Source organism: Plectropomus leopardus, chromosome 16 (genome assembly GCF_008729295.1).
Source record: "Plectropomus leopardus isolate mb chromosome 16, YSFRI_Pleo_2.0, whole genome shotgun sequence".
Classification (NCBI taxonomy): Eukaryota; Metazoa; Chordata; class Actinopteri; order Perciformes; family Serranidae; genus Plectropomus; species Plectropomus leopardus.
In genome coordinates this window covers 24605724-24628854 of record NC_056478.1, presented here as the reverse complement: position 1 = coordinate 24628854, position 23131 = coordinate 24605724, and the positions used below count along the sequence as shown (strand labels likewise).

The 23131-nt window shown below is 37.4% G+C and overlaps 1 protein-coding gene across 1 annotated transcript in view; it reads left to right on the top strand.

Moving 5' to 3' along the window:
* Window positions 1–23131, top strand: part of xrn2 (5'-3' exoribonuclease 2) — a 49247-nt gene that overhangs the window by 5267 nt on the left and 20849 nt on the right. The window contains exons 8-25 of the mRNA XM_042503818.1: window positions 26–76; window positions 205–362; window positions 910–984; window positions 1638–1771; window positions 2385–2442; window positions 2552–2659; window positions 3058–3102; window positions 3595–3726; window positions 4147–4191; window positions 7258–7349; window positions 11719–11854; window positions 16462–16569; window positions 17477–17566; window positions 17854–17926; window positions 18751–18834; window positions 19738–19835; window positions 21365–21444; window positions 21596–21652. Coding sequence (XP_042359752.1) covers window positions 26–76; window positions 205–362; window positions 910–984; window positions 1638–1771; window positions 2385–2442; window positions 2552–2659; window positions 3058–3102; window positions 3595–3726; window positions 4147–4191; window positions 7258–7349; window positions 11719–11854; window positions 16462–16569; window positions 17477–17566; window positions 17854–17926; window positions 18751–18834; window positions 19738–19835; window positions 21365–21444; window positions 21596–21652 — 1624 coding nt within the window. The remainder of the gene's footprint in view (window positions 1–25; window positions 77–204; window positions 363–909; window positions 985–1637; window positions 1772–2384; window positions 2443–2551; window positions 2660–3057; window positions 3103–3594; window positions 3727–4146; window positions 4192–7257; window positions 7350–11718; window positions 11855–16461; window positions 16570–17476; window positions 17567–17853; window positions 17927–18750; window positions 18835–19737; window positions 19836–21364; window positions 21445–21595; window positions 21653–23131) is intronic.

The window sequence follows — 23131 nt, the reverse complement described above, 5'->3', positions numbered from 1 at the left end:
ACACGTCTGTTCTTCACTTTGACAGCTCAACCCAACCACGACCCCAACACACACCACTGCCTGTGTGGAGCTGATGGTGAGAATTAAAATCCAAGTTAAATAATAAATTAATGTTTTCAGCCAGTAGTGCGCTTGTTTAATTGTTTGCGACTACTTAGGAAGTTAAATAACACCTTTTTCTTCTGTGTGGTGACTGATGATCAGCTGACCTGATCATGCTGGGCCTGGCCACCCACGAGCCAAACTTCACCATCATCAGAGAGGAGTTCAAACCCAACAAGCCTCGTCCCTGCGCTCTCTGTGGACAGCTGGGTCATGAAATCAAAGATTGTGAGGGGATGGCCAGGGAGAAACAAGGACAGGTGAGCTCCGCTTGGACTTCTGGAGTTTTCTGTCAAAATTTAGAATATATATAGAAAATGTGTTGAAAATATGTCTGATGAGTTTTGGAATTACTGTTATAGGAAATGTTTTATGATGATAGAATTTTTTGTTAAATACCAGAACTACGGATAGAAATTTGCCTTAGCTAAAGAGACAAACTACAAAGCAAATGTGGAGAAAAAGAAACACCACAAAGATGCTTTATGATATATTTTCATTTTCTGTAAATTTGACAGATTATGTAGTCCATTTTCCATACGAGTGTGAAACAGCAGAAGTCAGCATGTTCTGTGCGGTAATATGGAAATTTTAGTGATCACAGCAACATTAATGGAAAATTAAGAAATTCGTGTCAGTTTATCTTTTTAATCTTAATCTGAAGTGAATTTTGCTCTTGTTAATGTGATGATGATGATATTCTTGTCACGTATGATTTGTTAATGTTTTAACATATTTCTGTGTGTGTGTATCCAGAAATGTTCCTTAAAAAAGACTTGGGTTCTCTGTGTTCTTCCTCTCTTTCAGCACGATGAGTTTGCAGACACGATGCCAGCAGCTGAACAGGAGTTCATATTTATCAGACTCTGTGTGCTGCGGGAGGTAAGATTTTCCCTATAGCGTCTGATCTCCATTAAACCCTAATGAATGACGCATGTCATTGCCTTATAAGGACATTATTTATTTCACACACGTGTTAGCGGATTTGTTTAAATGTCTCAGTGTCATGCACAATGTTTTCTATACATGTTGCTCATTGTATTCATTGTCACTTAGGGGAACATGATCTTCAACAGTGTTAAATTTATACCTTAAGCAGTACAAAAATATTTGTTTAACTGTTAATTATTATTGTTGCTCTTCAGTTTGCTTGACTTCAGTGCAGAACTTTTTTTGTTTTTTTTTGTCTTATAACTCGTCAGTGACTGGGACCATATAAAACACTGATTCTGCTCTGGCTAAGAACCTGATTATGTCCCATTTGAGAGGGTTTTTTTAATGTCATTGATTTTGACAGCTGTAGAATATATGCCAATCATTCAAATACATCAATGTACTAATTTTGCAGTTTCTCTATATCATGCCCCTCAAAAATAAAAACATTTAGACAGATATTATGATTAATAACACCTAGTTTTCTCTGATATAATTATGGATTTGTTTGAACTACGATGGTTAAAAGAATTTTGGACATAAAAAATGAAAGCACCTACCAGATAACCTTAATTAATTCTGCTTTCCCTCCATATTTTCAGTACTTGGCCCGAGAGCTGACCATGGCCAGCCTGCCATTTACCTTTGACTTTGAGAGAAGTGTTGATGACTGGGTCTTCATGTGCTTCTTTGTTGGTAACGACTTTCTGCCGCACCTGCCGTCCCTAGAGATCAGGTAAGCTTCAGGACAACTTTCTAATGATGAAAGAATTAGACACTGGTGGTAGCGGTTGTATCTGTTTATCCTTTAAAAACTCAGAAACAGTTGTCTAAATTCAAGTCCTTAAGTGGAACAAAGTTGTAGTTAATATACATATGCAGGTGTATGATTTTTTCTTTTTTTTTTTTTACTCTGCCTGCCAACTCATTTATTCCAGGTTTCTTTCAGACTTCTGCTTTCTTTAAGCTTAACCAAATCTGGGGTAATTGTTGGACAGTTGTGTTGCTTTAGACGGTGCAGGTGTTTTCTTTACTGTCAGCAGCCTCATTACTCACTTTCACAGTAATTGTAATGTGCCATCACTTCACTTTAACCTCCAACACTGATGAAACTGAAAACTGGTGGCGAAGCTTAGGCTCCTATTGTTCTGTTTCACTACTTTTCTGTAGTCTTATTTAAATGTTTGTTGGTTTCCTGCCAGAGTGGCTGAGAGGGCAGCCAAATATCCTGCTTCGGTTTGAGATAAATCAGCATTTGGTGTCAGTTTAGTGTCCAATCCCGACTCATTTAAATTTACATCAATGACTCCTCTTTAAGTATTCGCCGGTGTTGCTTTTGTTTCTTACAGAGAGGGAGCAATAGATCGGCTGGTCAACATCTACAAAGACGTTGTGCACAAAACTGGAGTGAGTATCATCACGAGTTTGTATCATTCAGTGTTTCCAGTTGTGTATTATTTTTTCTTTAAAGCAGCCCTGGTACTATGACAATAACCAGGCCTGTGTTTGTCTGTAGGGCTACCTGACACAGAACGGCTATGTCAACCTGGAGCGAGTCGAGATGATCATGCAGGCGGTGGGCGTGGCTGAAGACAACATCTTCAAGAAACGCAAAGAGGACGATGTAAGAATTTTTTAAACTTCACTCAGTGATTGTTCAGCAAATGGAGAGTATTAATTTGGATCAAAAAGATCGTTTCTATAGCATAGGGTGATGGGAACCAAATATTTGTGTTCAATTATTTGGTATTTATTCTCTAATAGTTCCTGAAATATATATATTTTTTAATTTAACTTAAGATTATTTAAAGATCTTGTAGTGCTTATTGTATTTAGACAACAGTTAACATTCAAGAACTTAATTAATATTTTACAAAATAAGGTTATGGAAAACAGTATTGAGGTTTAAATGTCCTAAGAGACAAAAACTACAGTCAGAATACTTTACCACAGTAATACATATTTCTATTCTAACATTAATTACTTTCTGTGATTGACATCTTCACGTATTCTTTCTTTTAGGAAAGCTTTAAGAGAAGAATGAAAGAGAAACGAAAGAGGATGAAGGTGAGTAAAACAGATGGCTGATGTTAATGATGATACCGATATCTATGTTTTTTTAAATTTTTGTTTTCATTTGATTTGTTTTTTACTAGCTGGCAAACTACCTTATGAAACTTGACAGGACTAGATAGTTGTGCATGTAGAAAACAAACTGCAGTACTGATGCAAACTAGAGCTTATTCGAGTTTTTACATTCTCAATTTCTGCTCAATCAGCTGATGTTAGCATACGTTTCTGATCATTAGTAGTAGGTGATAATTTCTCAGTATGAATGCAGGCCTGAACCCCACCCTTCTACTGCCACAGGGTTAAGTTTCCGGTCCATCATCTCAGTAATAGTCCAAACACTAACACTGATCTTGATGTTTACTAAAAAAGCAAAAGCTTAAGTCTGAGTTTTATATGTTTTAGCAAAGACGGTGTGTATGGACTGTCATTGTTCGTATACTGAATTTTTCATGGAATGACATTTTGAGTTTTCCTCTGGTATCGCAGGCAGAGCAGCGGGGCCCCGCTTACCTGACCACGGGCCAGTTTGCCCCTCAGGCTCTGGGGAGAAGAGATCGACCTGAGGCCGTCCAGAACGCCCGGCACCAGGCCTTTGACATGAGGATGCAGCACAACAGGGTACGACAGGGTGTTTGTTTAAGACACCTTAAAACCTGGGAAACTATTCTGACAAATTCCAGGTCTTAAAATTAGTTTGACAATTCAAACAAAACTTTATAGGATTTTATATTGTTATAGTAATTTACTATTTAACTTATGTGATTATAGAGTTTAGTCACAGTTTGTAGTGTTGACAAAACTGATATCTCGTATCCTTACACTGAGGAGAATAATCTATAAGAAATATGATTAAGCAATCCTAAAGTATATTGACTAGAATTTTGATAATAAAACATAACCAAGATGATACACTGGTATTTTGTATATGTGTGCATCTTTTCAGGAAAAGGGGATGTTTTGTAATACAACATGGTGCTGAAATTTTATCTTAGGAGTGCAGCCATGATGATGACGTGCTGTTTGTTTTTTTTCCTCAAGGATGCTGCTCAATCCCTGAAGGCGTCGATAAGGAACGGTAGCAATGTAAGTGTTAAATAAAATTGTAAAATGGAAAGTGGACATGTGCACATAACAACATAAACAGCGTTGCTTTGGTTTTATTGTAATATATTTATAAAATACAACAAAACAAACTTTGTCAGGGAGAGAAGAGTCAACTCCTGGATGAATGTATGATGATTAAAACCTTAAAACACTTGAATAGGCAGGTAGACTCAAATAGTGTAAGTAATTCAGTCCTCGTTGTAACTGTTATTTCAAAGGTATTGATAGTGAGTTGGTTCACAAGATCCTCAAATATTTCTCTAATTTCTCTGGACACAGATTTACAATCAATCAAAGCATGACGTAGTGCTGAGCAACAGACAAATGTGAATGGACTACAGCATGCAGAGATGAGCTGTCACCATGTTGCATCAATGTATCTGTAAACGAGTGTTTATCAACATTTGAAAAAATATATAAAGAGAAAGCTCCATATCAGCTGCAGCCATCTTGGTTGTCTCAGAAATTTCCTCACCAGCGCTCCTCCTCACTAAGTGAGGTTCATGCCATTCACTGTGTTCTCTTGGTTTGTGCAAAGGTGCACGCGCCAATAATGGCGTCATTACAGTTGTCTGTCACTGTATCCAGTCCACCCCAATCATGGTTGTGATTGCCCCAAAGAAAACAAGGTCGGCTGGAAATCTGTCTAAACAGGAGAGAGAACAGACAGATCTGCTAGAGCAAATAAAACATTAGCTCACAGATTCGTCAGGTTCCCAGGCTACCTCACGTATATTCCTCCTTTCAATGGGAGATCCTTAAAAAGAAATATTGATAATAATTATTGCAAGACTAGAATTATTGTCTGGCTCTGTTCCTCTGAGGATACCAGTGGGGATCATTTTGACAACATTATCCATCAGGTAAAGTTAGTGATATATTAAGTCTTGTCTTCAATCTTCTTGGTCTTTGCGATATTTTTAAGCTTATTTGACATTTTAATATTTTTTTACTTCTCAGTCACTACATAAGCCATTATCATCAATACTTAACACTCTTCTGACCTTCTCTTCTAAAAGTCTTTGATGAACACCATATGTCCAAAATCAGAGGATCATACTTCCTGTAGCAAACTATGAAAATTTAGTCGTTTAAAAAAAAAAAAACACACCTATGCATCTATGCAGGTTAAACTCGCACTCAAGTCATTTTTAAACCGCATCACCTTTTCTTTGTGGACAGTTGAAGTTGTATTGTGGCTGTTGGCACTGAGCAGCAGTCTGTTTGAATGTGGATGCTGTCTTGTTCTTCAGTTCATGGTCACGTCTCTATTTAACACATCTGTCAAGCTGTTAAATTTCCTGCCCGTGTGCAGCTTTAAATATATCGACCAACAATAGGCGGCCATACATTAGCACATGAATGAAATGAGCACAAAAGCTTCAGAAAAAAAGGAAGGCTACGTAGCTGTTGTAATGATTTTTTTTCTTTCTATCAGTTTCCTTCAAACATAAAAACACACACACACACACACAGACAGCAGTGCTGAGAGGTCATGTTTGTCTTGTTAGCAGTAAAAAGATCTTTCAAACATTTGGTAGTTTTTATGATGTTGCAAGAAACAAACATCACTCTCTAATACAAGTCATAATCTTGAAAAGTAATTTCTAATTGATGCTATAATATCTTTTTTTATTTATAATGTATAAATATGGATTTAAATTTAAGATATTATCAATGAGCATGTTCATCTTTCCAGCATGGAATGTTTTTGTTAGGATTTTAGTTTGGAAAATCACAATAGAAAATGTTTAGAGTTGTAATGAGTAGTTGATAAATCAATTTAGCAATCAACAATTAATTGTTGGAGTCACTTTTGGAGCAAAAATACCAAACATTTAGGTATTCACAATAATATCAGCACCTCATTAGCATCGGCAGATATTGGCTTTAAAATTAAATGTTGGAATCATCCAACATGCTGATTTCTGCTGATATGACAAACTGATTTTTTTTCAATTAAAAAGTGAACATGTACAAAACATCAGCCATAAGTGGAGCAGAGCTGTGTGACATGCTGGCAAAAAAGTAAAACGAAAGCAGTACGGACAGAGGTCTGTGAAAACTTCTCTTTATATATATCTCTTACTTTTTCAGCCTCTCTTTCAAACTTAGTGCCGACTCAATTGGATCAACGTTTTAGCGCTGCTCCGGTGGAGACGGACATTGTTTTGTAGTGGCGCATCATTGCATGTCACCGTTTATAGGGCTAAAATATTTACTGTTTTAATCAGACATGGATGTAAAGAAAAGACCAGTGAATTCAAAGAATCAACAACCAAAATTACAACTGAATCATTTTAACCTCAAACAAAAGAGACTTTCATTAACAAAAAAAAAATGAAATTATACTGCTTGAACAGTAGTTGGTAATTGGTTTTTAGCTTTTGAGTGAGAACGGGACATAAATAATAACAAAATCAACATATAAACCACAAAATAGGATGGAAAAATCAGACTCTTATTCAGCACATCGGAATCCTATAAATTGTATTCTCGAGTTTCTCCTAAACAAATCTCTCCTTCAGTTCAGTTTACAGTCTTTTTTCTATCATTTGGTATTCTGTAATATCCTCCTAATACTTAATTCACCAGTATAATGTTCATTACGTTATTCAGTTGTCAGTGTTATGTTTACGATACATTGAAAAGTAAATGTTAAAAATGTTGGTTTTTTTTGTTGAGTGATTCTGATGATGTTTGATTTCACAGACTCAAGGCCTCTCCAGGCTTTTGTCAGTTAAAACACTTAAACACTGCTGCTGAATGAGAAGCAAGTCATGTGCGTTCAAGATTCAAGCATTCAAGATATCTTCAACTTGTAAATTGTAGATGGTAGATTTAGATTTATTAGTCATTACCCACTCTAAATCCAATGAGCTGCCTCGCATACTGGAGGAAAATAAACTTTGATGGAGATATGACGTTTGCTATCATGTTTGTTGAGACTGTTGTACTGATTAAAAAATGAGATATGAGTTGTTTCTTTTTAATTTTCTGCTTTGGTTTCTGATTTGTGTATTTTCTGTTTTGGTTTTTGCCTAGTCTGCAGGGCCCAGCGGCAGCGCAGACAACAGGGGGATGAAGAGAAAGGCTGAGGACAGTGACAGCGAGCCGGAGCCTGAAGACAACGTCAGGTAAACCTGCACAAGCTGGGCGGAGATCACAGTCGGCTGTTTATTCTTCCGTCCATTCATCCCATTCTTGTAAACATGATATCTAAAGAGTGCCTTGAGGAAATTTAATCAAATTTGGCACTATTGTCCACTTTGACTCAACAATGACCTGATGGTCAAAGGTCACTGTGACTTCATCCCTCTCATCCTCATAAACGCGATATCCCAAGAACACCTTGAGGGAACCTTTTCTCAAATTTAGCACAAAAGTCTACTTGGAACGAAGAGTTGACTTAATGGAATTTGTAGGTTGAAGGTCAAAGGTCAAGGTCAATGTGAACTCAAAATATGTTTTGTTTTTCGGGGAGGTTTCTTACTGTATTTAAGAAATTATACATTGTTTTTTCAAAATTTCACACAAGTGTCTAGTAGGATAAAATTACCAAATGAGGGTATGTTCAAAAGGTTAACTTCACTGTGACTTCATCATGTTATCCGTTTCTCAGATATGATGTTGGCAATATTTCAACATCATATCTGAGAAACGGAAAGGGAGACATTTGGTCAGATACAGAACTGGTGACACTTATCTTGGGTGTCCATCTTGAAACGGCTGGTTGTATAGAACTCCTGTGCTGCCGGGGGGAAGTTGTGTGTGAAGCATCCATGTTTTCACAGACATGGAAGTAAAATGTAACTATAAAATGACCAATTTGTGAAGGCATACAACTGTGAGGCAGTAATCCTAGTTTTACTTTTCAAACTTGCAGTCTTCAGACCTGACCAGCGCTGACTCAAGTGTCTTCATTTAAGGACATTTAACAGACTTCACACAGCTCCCTCTGGGGACGCTGAAGGCTTTGTACTACTTTTAAAACATGTAGGATGACTCCTCAACACCTGTATCACACTCTGATGTTTAACACTGGAGGAGGTCCCCTGTAAAATGAACAACTGCAGTCTTACATTTCTGTACCGCCTCATACGCAGCTTCAGTCAATCGAACCCAGCTTTGAAGGCTTCAGTTGCACAACAGCTTTACCTGCTCTAAAACTTTCTTTTCTGACCACCATGTTCTATCTCTGGACATAAACCAATCAAATGGGCTCTACATATGCTAACTATTCAACCGTCATGATGTGGTGAGCAGCTTTCTGAAGCAGTTTGATCCCGAGATTCTGCTATGGAGTGAGGCTCTTGACTTTCATGCTACTCTTTGTGCCGCTGCCTGCATGTCCGCAGCTGCTTGTACCAGAGGAAAAGAGACACTGCTCTTCCTTTGGTAGCACTGTTCGCTTGTTTACTACATTACATGAGTGCTGCACTCACGCTGAATGTCCCGCTAGGCCCCATATAAACTTTACACTTTTTATGTAAATAAAAAAAAAAAAACCAACTCAAAGATACTAAAAATCTTTTGTTGCTTTAATGTTTTAATGTTTCACATTTGTAGATTATAGAGACATAATGTTGCACTGTGTAATTAGTATTTGAAATTGGTTGACTGATAAAATTAATTTGTTTCAAATTGTAACTTTTTAAATTTACCAGCCTCACTAGTTTAGCCAAAAATAAACTCTTTTGATGCTGACAGAGTCCCTGCTGGTAAAGCAGTATGCATTAACTAGAAGTGTCCACCAAATAGTGTGCATGTAGTCAGTAAATCCCTTTTAAAATAAATCTTAACAGACTAGCTCTGTCAGCGAAGATTGTGTTAACAAACACAACCAGAGAGATTCACTCATTAATGCCTCAGTGCTGCAGCACAAGCTGTTTGACTCTCCCTACACACACACACACACACACACACACACCCTCAGCCCTCTGCTGAACAGCTCCCACTTCCCTCTGCACGTGATTAATATGGAAAGCAGGAATATTCCAGTAAATTCCTCTGTGACGCACTCATCAAAGCTGCTAAATCCATCGGGCTAAATTGGTATTCATGGAGGCTTTCCTCTCAGGAGTCGGCGCTCCCCGCGGGCCGCTCCAAGGATCCACCACACAGATGCTGGACGGCCTTGATTATGTGTGCAGAGCAGCATCGCCACCTCAATTCTACCAAGAAGTCAAAGCCATTAAACTATTCCAGCAGCAGGGAGGAAGTTAAAACAGTTTTTTTCAGCCTATAGATGAACAGAGCAGCACTTTAATAAGCAAATGTATCGTTTAGGTACATTTACTCTACAAACATCTGATCGTCTCATTCGAGAGTCACTTCCACTCATGTTCAGCAGTGGAATACATTTCCATTTCAAGGTCACAAACAATAGAAAATGTGATGTAAAACAGTAATGATAAAACCAATGCATTAAAATAGTTGATTGCCGCGAGAAATCAAATTTATGATAGATGAGACATAAAAATGCACTATATGAGGAAACTGTGATAATGTTGAATATTGTGAAAACAATTTTATTCACAATAAACACATATAAAAGTGCACACAGCTCTGCCTTTCTGCTGCTTTCAGTGCTTTCAGTCACTGCTAAAATACAACACATTGCTTTTTGAATTAAAAGTGAAAAGTAATTTTAACTAACTCAAAATCTATGACTGTAATATCTCAGTCTTTTGTGATGCGTTTATCATGCAAATTACCAGTGCAAATACGAGAAATCAACAAACTCTTCATCCCCTATTAGAAACTGAGGTATACTATGTGTCTGGGAACAAACAATGCTGTGGGCATTAAGCTGAGCAGACACTATACAGAAGCTTAAAGCACTAATGGTGGATCGCAAATGCATAACCACATTTTTTGCCGACACTAAATATCAAGAGACTGTATCCTCCTACCTTACTGTGAGCTGTAAATTCACCACTTCTTCCCCCCACGGTGCGGTCTCTCTCTCCGTCTGTGCTGCAGCGTGGAAGTCAAGAGCACTCACTCCTCAGCAAAATCTGGGGACCAAAACGTCCCCAGAAGCACACTGCTTCAAGTCGGGCAGTTGTTCTTTTTCTGTGCAATCTCAGTCAACTGAGGCTCAGACTTCCTCTCAAACTTAAAAAAAGACTTCCTCTCAGTCCTAAAATTGTAGAGGTCATGACCGGTGATGGAATGTAAGTTCATTTACACAAGTACATTTCTTTAGGGATACTTTGCCTTTTTTCAACTAGCTTTGTACCATGACAATGTGGGTAGTATGTGTAAATGAACTGTGGTAAACTTCTCTCCATTTTAGCAGCATCAAGTTCACCCTGCCCTTCTCTGCAGATCGTTTCACCTCATTCAGGGGATTTTAGCTGGCTGTAGGGCTGTTGCTGGAGCTGCAGTCAGTAATTCCTCCTTTATGAATGCATGCCAACTGCACGCAACTCTGTGTCCACACTCTACATTTTGACATTTTTGCAAGTCTGTGAATGCAGCACAGGTGGAACATGTCATGAGCTCTTTTTTTCACTTTCAATTTGAGGAGTTTGAGTCACAGGGTGGATAATTGATCAGTCGAACTGGTCCGAGCTAATCAGATCAGATCGATTAAGTTAATGATTAGCTTTCTCTTTCACTGGGCCTGGTGTTCTGCTGCTCAGTCTGTGTCCAGAGTTCACTGTGCGCTCCAAGAGTGTGGTGAAATTCACAACAGATATACTGTATATATTCCAATAGCGCTCCTAATGAACGGTCCAGCTCCAAAAATGTAAAAGCAGTTTGTGGCTGCAGATGTTTTGATTGTGGTGAGCCGTCACAAATAAATGAATGTGTGCGAAACCTGAAGTACATAAATTATTCTGACACTTTTTTCCTTTTTTTTCTCATTTTATATAATGAGTACTTTTACTTTTTTGATGTTAATACTTGCATACTTTTACTTAAGCAAGATTTTGAATGCCATACATTTGCTTGTGATAGAGTACTTCTTCACTGTGGTAGTACTACTTTTAGAGTAAAAGATGATGTCTGATCCAGCCATGTCAGAATTTTGGATCAGCTGTTTTGCAGTAGAGCAGATTTCCCTCATGACTTTTGTCACAAATCTGTTGAAAAATTTAGTAGGGTTGTTTTTTTTGGCATTTTTGCCTTTATTAGATAGGACAGATCGGCAGTGTGAAAGGGGGATAGAGAGGATGACTTGCAGCATAGGGCCGCGAGCTGGACTTGAACCCGCGACTGCTGCGGCACAGACAGTGCATTTATTCATGGGGCACCTGCTTAATCCACTAAGCCACCATCGCCCCTAGTTGGGTTGTTTTTAATATTGGTTCTGTTTTGGGAGTAGTACATGACATGATGTGGCTCGCGTAAATTATAGTGGGTGCATTGAACTGCACTTTGTGAGCGTACATCGTGATTTTGTCAAAAGGTTGATTGATAGCTGAACGCTGTATAATTTGGCTCAGTAAAGTGTTGTATTTAATGCAAACTGAATTATGTGCATGTGTACTGCAGGTTGTGGGAGGACGGCTGGAAGCAGAGATATTACAAGACCAAGTTTGACGTGGACGTGACAGATGAGGATTTCAGAAAGAAGGTGGTTCGGTCGTACGTGGAGGGTCTCTGCTGGGTGCTGCGCTACTACTACCAGGTAACACTGAAATCACTGTATGTGATGTGTGCATACACTAAAATAGTGCCACATCCTGAACTGTCTTAATGGCAGTGTTTAATTTGGAATGTTTCTAATCTGTTAAGAAACTACATATTTCTTTACTAAGCGTGGCCTAAAACAGCGTCCTTTGAACTATTCTTGTGATTCAGGTGACCCCTCACTTTCATTTCGCTTCACAAGACCAACATTTCTACCTCCACTTCAAACTAATTCAACTGCATGTGGCCCTACTTGATAAAAAAAAGTACCACGTGTTTGATGAACTTTTCCAATCCTGTTTCTCAGTAACAGTTTCAAATTCTGTCAAGATCCCAAATAATTCTGGTAAAATTGATCCAAATTAACTTTAAAAACTATTTTATAGGGAAGGAAGGTCTAAATGCAAACACATTTTTTTTCTGACTGATGAATGATGCAGCTGCCTTAAAATTTTCAACACTCTGCATGTCTGTTAAACTGTCTAAAGATCTGTGTTCTTTCTTCTCATAAAATTGTTAATTGGACAGTTGTTTGATTATTTTGATGAGGTACTCTAACATAAAATAACTCTGTAGTCAGATCCAAAATCATGTTGCAAAGGGTTTAGAGTCATTCCGTTTAACAAGTGATCATTTGACAGGAAGCAAAGACACCTATTAGGCATCCAGCGATTTCAACAGAGCGACAGGTTTTTCATTGAAAGTCAAGAAGTGCTTACTGTCGAGTGTCTCAACAAATAAACCTCCACACAGCAGAGATATCAGTGTCTCCACTTTATTGTTTGCTGTGTGATTATACACTAAATCATTTTATTGTTGTAAAATATTGATCTTTATCTTGAAATGAAATGATCAGCTGTGGGCCCTCTCCAGGAGAGCCGGGGCATCTTTGGGCTGAGCCGCGGGGATTTGTCCGGGCTGATTGTGAGCTGTCTATATGCACGCTCTGTGTTGACTCCACATGTTCGCCAATCCAAAGCCCCTCTCAGGGGGCCGTTCTGGATGAATTCATTAGCGGGCCCTCGGCGGATGGGGACGTGTCTGCTCTCTGCTGCCACACATTCACGGTTCTGTCCGCCGTCGGCGCAGAGTTCCAGTCACGCACACCTCGCCAAATGATAAGGGAAGGCAGAGCTGGTTTTACCCAAAAGATTTTAAAGATTTGTTCTGTATCTCAGACTTTAGGTCTGAAACCCTGATGGAGGCAGTGTTTTGTATGTTTTTATATTGCTTTCATTTTTTTGTCATTTATTAATTTCTTTTCAAAAAATTTTAGTTTTTTAACTAACTGAATAAATCCATTTTTCAGAATAATGGACATTTTCAGTGAAATTATGCAATATTTATTTGTACAATCCTAATATCAGCCTTAATGCTTGTACCTTTTACCTGTGAATATTCATGTGTTGGCTGTGGTTCGTCATTTGAAAGAGTGCAGTTTTAATTTCCTTGACTGCCTTTTTGATCTTAAACTTTCATTATGTGTTTACAGTTGGCAGTTTATTATTAGGCCCAAATGTTGTCCAATAGGTTAAAATGTTTGTTTTTCATTTTCATTTCATATTTGTTGTTAATTCAACTTAATGGTCATTTTGGAGGCTGTTTCCACTGATGTTGAATTCTATTAGATTACACTAAGAAGTGTTTCTAATTTTTTTCAGTCTGGACAAAATATTGTAATATATTACATGCATATATTATAAATAATAATATAGGCATGTTTTTAGATTCAGTGAAAACAGTGTTGCTTACTTGTGGAGCAAAAATAAATGTAGGTTTCATCACACAAAGTGAAAGGCACTTATGAGATATTGACATTAGTTTGATCTAAATAGATCTTGATGAATTTAACTGATACAAATCAAATAAGGACTTTTTCCATCGTGCCAAGTCTTGAATGTTATGTTGTCTTTAATCGCCAGCCCAGATCTGCTTAATAATTATAAAATATCTAATGTGTGTACATACATACATAAAGATAAGTAAAATCAGACAGAAAAAAAGTAGGCAAAGCGTAATAACTTGTGTTATATTTTTTTGGCATTATATCAGACAAAACTTAATGTGTAAAACTTTCAGTAACTCATTTCATTCGTTTTTTTTCCAAATCAGTCGGTCTAAGCGCACTTTGCTTGATTTTCTTTTTAACTACAGGGTGATTTGCTTCATCAATTGTAACTAGTGCTGAAACGGTTAGTTAATTAGTCGATAGATTGAGAATTAATTGCCAACTATTTAATAATTAGTCGTTCTTCATAAATTTCTTGTAGAACATTTGTGATGATTTGCTGTTTTTCCTGGTTTACATATCATGGAAATCGACATAAAAAAATAACTTTTGGGTTTTGGACATTTGAGCTGACCATCACCCTCTAATTTTATAGACCAACCATTAATCAGAAAAATAATTAATAGATTAGTTAATAATAAATATATTGGTTATTGGTTGGTAAAACTGGGCAACAAAGTGTTTTTAATATGATTGAATCAAGATGAAGAGACGAGAGTGTGGTGAAGCTTCTCATTATGCTACTTTAATTACTTGGATAATACAGTGAGCTTTTTCCTTGTGTCCCTTGTTACGAAACAGTAAATGTAATTTTTTTTTTTTTTTTTTTATTGTGGTGGTTTGTGGTCTTTGACCCAACCGGCCAAGGTCACAAATGAATTTCTCCTCGAGACAAAACATTTGTTCGCATTAACATAAATGATCTGTGCGATTATTTGAATGCTGAGGTTCGAGCCTCCTCAAGCTTTTATTATGGTAAAGTCCCATATTATCATTTGAATGACCATCTTTAATAATAGAGCGGTGAGATTGGCTGAGATGTGAGGATTGGTGGATTTATCAGAGGGCCTTGTTTTCTCAGAGGTGGATTGTGGGAAGTGAAGGTCGTTCTTTGGTGCGAGATGGTAAGTGGTCCAAATGCTGGATCTGCAGGGTTACTTCTTTCTATTGCTCTTCTTCCTCGTCTCTGCTCCCATGTAAACATTTGAAAACACAGAGGTGTGTATGAGGTGTGAGAGTATTTCAGCAAGTGTTGAAGAATAGTTTGTGCCTAGATGCTGCAGTGTTCACAGGAAGGCTAGATGATTTATTTATTTATTTTTTAATGTGATTCAGTATGCATTTTTTTTAAAGTTCCTTCTCTGCTGTATTACTCTTCACACAAGCAATGAATCATTCTATAGTATGACAAGCACAACATTGGATATAATCAACATGCAAACAGCTTTTTCATGAGGGCCAGGCCTGTGTGTTATGATGAAAAGGGATGAATTGATATGAATAATATTTTTATTTAGCTATTGTATTGTAAAAACCTTCAATCACAGTACAATATTATGAGTTCAAGACTTGTTCTGCCTCATTGTGAACATGTTATTAACATTTCCTGCTGTTGGTTCCAGACCATGGTCGAGAAGCACACACACTCTGCTCCAATCGCCAACGGCTGTCTGCTTGTAGCACATTGTGTAACTCTCTCTCTTGCTTGAACACACACTTGCCACAGCAAAGCATTTTATATGTAAACATGTGGATTGCACATAGATCTGGCCTTGGCCATTTTCATACGATAGTAGTGCACGATCAAAGCTTGTGTGGCATTTTACACGTTGTCTTCACCTACTTTCATTTCCATGTGTGCACATGGAGCCCACAGGTCCAGGTGTGTCCAACCTGCTTTTTGTTGTTGCTTCTGTTTTTTTTATTTATTTATTTATTTTTTTATCGCAGCTTTTGCGTTTTGAAAATTGTGTTCCAATTCATCAGGATGTCAGCTTGAATGCGGTTGATTGCTTAGCCCTAATTCACAGCACAGAGGATCTATTCCTAAGAGCAACAACAGTCAGCCCTCACACACCACTGACTTCCAAGTCTGAAGGCAGTTTCATACATATAGTTTAAAACATTCTCTGTCTGATCAGGATTCAGGCATGTGAAGGCTTCTAAATGTCAGCATAGCCACGTTGGTGTGATCAGATTGGATTTTAAGCTTTGTGCTGCAGTGGATCTTTTGTTGGAAAAAGGGCAAAGAAAAGCTTTTTTCTTTTGATTTTCTCATCATCTTTATGTGCGTTTTTTTCTCATTTTGTCCTCATCAGTCCAGAAAGTCCTACAAGTCTAATAATTAAAATGTTCTGTAGCACAAAGGGAAGAGCATCAAATCAAAACCAGCCATCAAAGTTAACTGTTGGTTCTAAGAGATAATAAATTGAACAGATAATTTGCTGACAAGTAATTAATCATCACTTATTAAACAAAAAGTCTTAAACAAAAACGCCAAGCAGCTTCTCAAATGTAAGAATGTAGTTTTTAGTTTTTAGTTTATATCATAATAAATTTAATATCTTTGGACTGTTGGAAAAAAACAGTTTGAAGACATCCTTTTTTCTATTTTCTGAAATTTATGTAATAGACTAAAGAGTAAACCACTTGTAAATAACCTACAAATCATTCATTTATAAAGACAATTGTAGGTTTTGGCCTCAATTAAATCTAAATACACAGGTTCTGTGGTTGGTTTATATAGCCTATTTGGGAGTTCATCTGACATGTAAACTCATACTAAAGTATGTGATTGATTCTGTTTCAATCTGCAGGGCTGTGCCTCCTGGAAGTGGTACTTCCCGTTCCACTACGCTCCATTTGCCTCCGACTTCAAAGATATCAAAGAGATGTTCACTGAGTTTGAGAAGGACACTAAACCGGTAAGAATGGATTAAAAACTTCTTTCTCTTCTTCTTGTTGTCTCTGTTTTGTCTGTGATCGCACTCCAACAAAAAGATGTTGAATGTTGCTTTAATCAAATGCCAGTAAAGTCACTGCGACTGTAGGTCACTTTTTTATGTCATCTACACCATGTGGAGGTGTTATTATAGAAATTCACTAAAACACCACAGCAGATTTCGATTTCTAAAGGCCTTTACACACCGGGGGCGTGTTCTTTTATACGATTAATTCGTATGTCATTATATCACTCAAACATTTGTTATTGTCATGAGTACTTTTACTTCAGTTTATTTTCAGATCTTGAGCATTACATATGGAAAAAGTTTTTTTATTTCCTTATTTACTTTTTGGAACAAGGCCAGTTTTTCTGAGCTTTCACACCATGAATGATGTACTCAACCAATCACTTTGTGCCTATACCATCAAAACTACAATATGATGGCTCTGTAGTCTGAACCAAGACAGCAAACTTTATTACTTCTTTCAACTTTGACAGGCAATACATACCAGATCCACTCCTTCTGTTCTTACCTTTCACAATAAAAGCCCTTGACATGTACGCTGCTTGCTTCGTAACAACTCGGGCGACTATCTCGCATTTCCATATCATTCATTTGTCATGCTCTTTGTGTGTAAAGGCCATTACAATAAAAGTTATAAATAAAGTTTTTAAATATTGATACTGACCATTAGGATTAAGATTTTAATTAAAAAAGCATAACTCCTGAAACACATCTTTGAATATTATCCAATAAATCTAGGCACCCCTCTCCCATCACTGGACATGAATGACCCTCAATGGAGTTCAATTAAAGAAAATGAAAGACAAGACTTGCTGGATTTAAATAAGAGTGTACATAACTTCTGTGTATTTGTCTTGTGCAGTTTAAGCCACTGGAGCAGCTGATGGGAGTGTTTCCTGCCGCCAGCGGCAACTTCCTGCCTTCAACATGGCGGAACCTCATGAGCAGTCCGGTAAGAGCTGAGTCCAGAGGGAGGTGCAAAGAGAGTTTAGGAGGTTTTGTGTCAACTCAGAAGGCTATAAAAATGTCAAAGTCAAGATAGGTTTGCTTAAAATAATTCTGCAAAAACACAACAGCTCTATAGGAAATAAAGACACAGAATGAAATTTTTGAAATGCAGACTGTTTCAGAGCACAATAGTTTTCACTTGACCCTTGACTGAATAAGCTGCCGCATCTTTATACAAGTTGCAGTCTTTCAAGTCTCTTTGCTTTATTTTAAACACTTCTTTTGACACAGGATTCCTCCATCATCGACTTCTACCCGGACGACTTTGCCATTGATCTCAACGGCAAGAAATACGCCTGGCAGGGTGAGTCACTTTCAGCTTTTAAAGGTGTGGTGGAGATAGTTTCATCAGTCTTGGTCCTGCAGATTTATATCATTATTGGGAATAAACACCTGTTCCCTCTCTTCGAGGGACACAGTTAAGGTAATCAGTGCCCTCACAGAATGTGGTTTTTTGTAAGTTCTGGCAAGGCACACTTTGCTCTTTTTAACTTGTAATTTTGTTACTTTTATTTAGTACTTTTTTTTTTTTTTTTTTTAACTCTTTTTTGTGTACTGGCATGTTTACACTGGGGGTCTGAGAGAAATGGCATTTAAATCTTGTCTATGTCCAGTATATATGGCAGAATTGACTACTGAGTTGACTTTGAATTTAAAAATTACATTTTTGCACACCTTAATGCAGCCTGTATGCATACATGTGCTTAAGGGGCTTACTTTTTACTTTTACGTTCCAACTTTTGACATTTGTTTGTACAGTCCTTCTTACTGCATGGTTCCGTCATGTACTGCTGCTATGACTTGAAATTTCTCCCTGGGGATAAATCAATTATCTTACATATTTTTCTCAAGGCTTATGTTTACTTTACAAATTTAGGGATACAATTTCCTGAAGTCAAGAAGAATGCCTTTTTTTTTACTACTCTCTTTTTTTGTTTCTCACTAAACTTGTCAGTTTCACTGATGTAAAAAGCCAAAAATTGTTAAAATTGTTTAAAATCCAATGAAAAATATTAGATTACCAGCGCCTGTTTTCTTCTTGCCCTTATGCATATTTATTTCAGTCTGTGGGTGGCACACTGTTGTTACTAGACGATAAATTCCCTTTGTATGTGCTTTGTTTTGAAGGGGTGGCCTTGTTGCCTTTTGTGGATGAACGACGGCTGAGGGCGGCTCTGGCTGATGTCTACCCTGACCTCACAACCGAGGAAGGTGAGTCAAACCACCCAGTGTGAACACTTTGCATTTCTTGTTGTGAAACTAATCTTCTGTTTCTCGATTTTGTGAGTCATAAGGCTTGACATATAAAACACACAGTACATTCACAAATGTGTTAGTCTGACTGAAACTGGACTTTTAAAGTATATTTAAAAAAAAGCACAGAGGACAGGAGAATAACTGATGTCTGTGTTCTTGATTCTGTCTAAATCTTCACTCAGTATTGTGATGTCAGGAACATTATTTATTTCATAGACATTTTTGATTTGTTTCCAGTAGGATCATGATTTTATACAGTGACATTGCTGTTTTAATGTTACCGTTGCTGCTCTAGAAGCAACATTTAGTTACAAAATATTTAATTCTCATCCTGTTCTGTATTTATTCTTTATTTAAGTAATTCCCTGTGCAATTTACAGTATTAGTTTTCTGAGAATCTCTTTTTCCAAGCCAAATTAGTATTATAACCGAAATATCCCAAATCAAATCGATATTGAGTTGAATCGAATGAAAGCAAATTGGGAATTAAATCACAACTTTGAAAATTCAAATTGAATTGATTCAGGAAATCAGAGCCAATACCCAGTGGTAGTACCAGCTGTTGTGACAACAGTTAAGAGAACAATTTTATTTCATTTCATTGTAAAGTTCTTCTTTTATTCAACAAAAGACAGTTTAATCTCTGTTTTTTAATTAACTCATAGTCCCTTATCCAGTATCTTCTTTCATTCTGTCATCAAAGCCTGTTGTATTGTTTTGTCATTACTGTCTCCATCCCATTATCTCTCTATTCATCTCCTCCACCATCCAGTCCTGTGCACTTTTAGAGCTCCAGTCTGCCCAGTACTCACTGGTTTTCCCTCCCTGATCACAGCTTCAATCTGTTCTCTGTTGCAGTGAAAAGAAACAGTCTGGGAAGCGACTTGTTGTTTCTCGGGAAATCTCACCCACTCTTTGACTTCATCCATGAACTCTACCGGACAGAATCTCACGAGGTAACAAAACCCACAGCTGGATAAGTCACAAGAAGTTCAGACTAAATTAAATCAAACTGAAAACTTGACATCTGTATGTCTTTAAAAATAATTTAAGTTTTGCTCAAAGCTTCAAGTGGTTGATGCCACTTTCACTTTAGTAAAAGATCTGCATACTTCTTCCACCACTGATGGGGAGCACAACAACAACATGCAGCATCTGAAGTGCTTCACAGTAAAATGATGATATAGAAACTTGGTTCTTGTAGTTATGTTGTTAAATTGCTTCTTTAGATGAATATTGATTATCTTTGCTGTGGTGTAGTTCATCATGCAGCTGACAGTCAGCTGCTCTGTAATAATAATAATAGTCTTCTTCTGTGGTTTTGTGGATCAAACTTTCTGCACTACTTGCTGTGTCATTGTGCTGCAGATGTGTTTGTGTGGCTCTGCAGGTGTTGTCTGGGTTGGATTTAGTCTTGTTGATTATGCATTTGTAAACCAAAGCAATTGTTGTTCAGACGCATATTTAACTCACTGGGAGAAATATTCTTCATGAGCACTCCTAAACAGTGAAGCAAAAGAATACATAAGCATGCAAAACTGCAAACATTGTCTATGACATACATATAAAGCCAACTAATCAAATGTTAAAAGAATTAATGACGATAATAATAAACTTTATTTATATAACATTCTTCAAAACAGCAGTTACAAAGTGCCTCACAGTCAATAATAGTGCATAGACATGCACAGCATAAAACCGAAAGTAAAAATACAATGATCCAAAAACATATTGATGATCCATCTGTTTGATAGACTTACTAATAGAGCAAAATATCTCAAGTTTGTCCTGATGATGGCATTAGAGAACATGTCATAGATTTGCTAAAATGATCAAGGTTTTACCTTTTCAATCCATGCATAAAAACACATAAAATCAAAAATATCACAGACAAGTTTTCTGAGGTGGAAAAGATTGTGTAGTGATGAAAGCAAAATGTGAGAATGCAGTGGAAACAGACTTTGGGAATTGAGTGCAGGCGAAAACATCATATCTGCGTGTGGTGATAAAAGAGACTGTAACCTTGACAGTAAGAAGGTTAAGCATCTCCGTCAACTGAAGGGTCTCAGACTGATAATTTGAATCTAGAAAATAGACGTGGGTCATAAAAATAAAATTCAGGTCACTGTTACACACCTATAGGGCCAGTGAAGAGGACTGAAACACCTCCTCTGTAGGCATGTTGGGAGATTATAGATATTTTATATGCCGTGCTGACAGATTATCAAAAATCCAAAATGGGAGGAGTTCATCCTCTGGGGAACATAAATGTAATCAAGGAGTTTCATGGCAAAAGTGTAAGAATGCCGTTGTTGGTGGCAGGACAAAAATGCCTTTAGGTTTACTTCCAGAATCTAATAATACAGAGTTTAGTAACTAATATGACTGGGTCAGTAAATGCTGTTTCTCCGTGGCTGCTGCACGGACACCCTACATCAAATCACCATTTATCACTTGATACAAACTCCACCTTTACCTCCTTTAGGGCACTGAGATCCCCGCAGAGCTGTGCCACGGAATCCAAGGTACATTAAATCTTGATGACGACCCAATTCTACCAGATAAGTAAGAAAACACCGCTTTATTATCACTTTAATGTAAATGTTGTCTGAACGTTTTAATGTTTGAAAACAGTGTTCTGAAGGAAGAGCTGTCCAAGAATGACAACTCTGACGTGCTTATTTATTTACTTGTCTTTATGATATTTATGCTTCAGGTCAGTGATGTCACCCATCCCAATGCTGCGTGATATTTCACAGAACACTGCGATCGGGTAAGGAACCGTCCGTCATCAACATTAACTGTCTGCTAACAAAAGGAATAAACACAGAGAGCATAAAAATGGGTCATATTTGGAGTATTTTTGTTCCAGGTTGAGGTATTTGACATTAGAATGCACTTCATAAACATTGTAAATTGATATGAATGTAAAAAAAAAAAAAAGAGGGGTGGGCTGTGTTGGATTTTGGTACGTGCTCAGATACTAGAGCAGCTTCACAGGCCCGCTCCTCTGTATTTATACATAAATTATATTGAAAGTCATGCTGCTATTTTTCCAAATGCTTGTACTTGAACTCTGGCTCTGCATATATTTGTATGACTGGAATAAAGAGCGATTGGAGTGTAAATGTTCAGATGATGGATAATGCAACAAAGACAGAGCTGAAGTCAAATATGAGAGGATGTGAACACAATAAGAGGAACACCTGTAAATGTAATCGTCAGATGCAGTAGCCAAACAGCAAAATTCTAACTGAAACTTCTATCTGTTCATCATTATTTTTCAATTAATTATATAACCCTTTGGGGTCAAGATGATTTCTTCAAATATCTTGTTATGTTAGACCAGCAGTCTGAATCTCAAATATTTTCAGATTAACATGTTAATAAAAGGGAGAAAAATCACAGAACTGGAGAAGCTGGAACCAGAGAGTTAGGCATTTTTGCTTGAGAAATGCCTGAAATCATCATCAAAGTTTCCCCTTGATCAACTCATTGATGAGTTGACTGATTGTTTAAGTACTGCTTGAAACACTCGGTTTTGCTTTAACTGCATTATTGTTGGTTGAATTCTGTAGTGATTTCTTAGCTGTAGTTTGCAGTGGAGGTGTTGTATTAAAGGACCAGTGTGCAGGATTTAGTGGGATTAACTGGCAGAAATGGAATTTAGTATCATAAGTATACGTATATCTTTAGTGTATAACTCCTGAAAATAAGAATGGACTTCATTTCATCACATTTTAGTGAGCTTTTTTTAAAAAAATCTACATTCGGAGTGGGTCCTCTCCCACAGAGCCCGCCATGCCACCATAGTTAACAACCCCTCTTCGATAAGGGCGTCATAAGAACACGTCATGGGGTTTTTATCTTTATTCACCTGTTCTGTTTGTTGTGGAGAGGAAGCCCCCTCTGTGCATAATTTGGCTCTCAGTTAAACTCAGTTAAATTTTCCTTTTGGCTTTCTTCCTTCATTAGGTAGGATAGTTTTAATGTGAAAAGGGGAGAGAGAAGGGATGACATGGACCAAACGGCCGCAGGTTGGAATCAAACCCACAGCCAATGTGGCAAACGCACAGCCTCAGTATATGGGGTGCCCGCTCTACCAGATGAGCTAATAGGCACAGAACATCTGGATCTTAAGTTATCAGAGGAAAAAAAAAGTGGGCATACATTACCAGTTGATGGACTAGCGCCCCGTCTGCGACCAACCAAACAGCATGAGAGAAACACTGATTGTTTCATTAAAACTGCT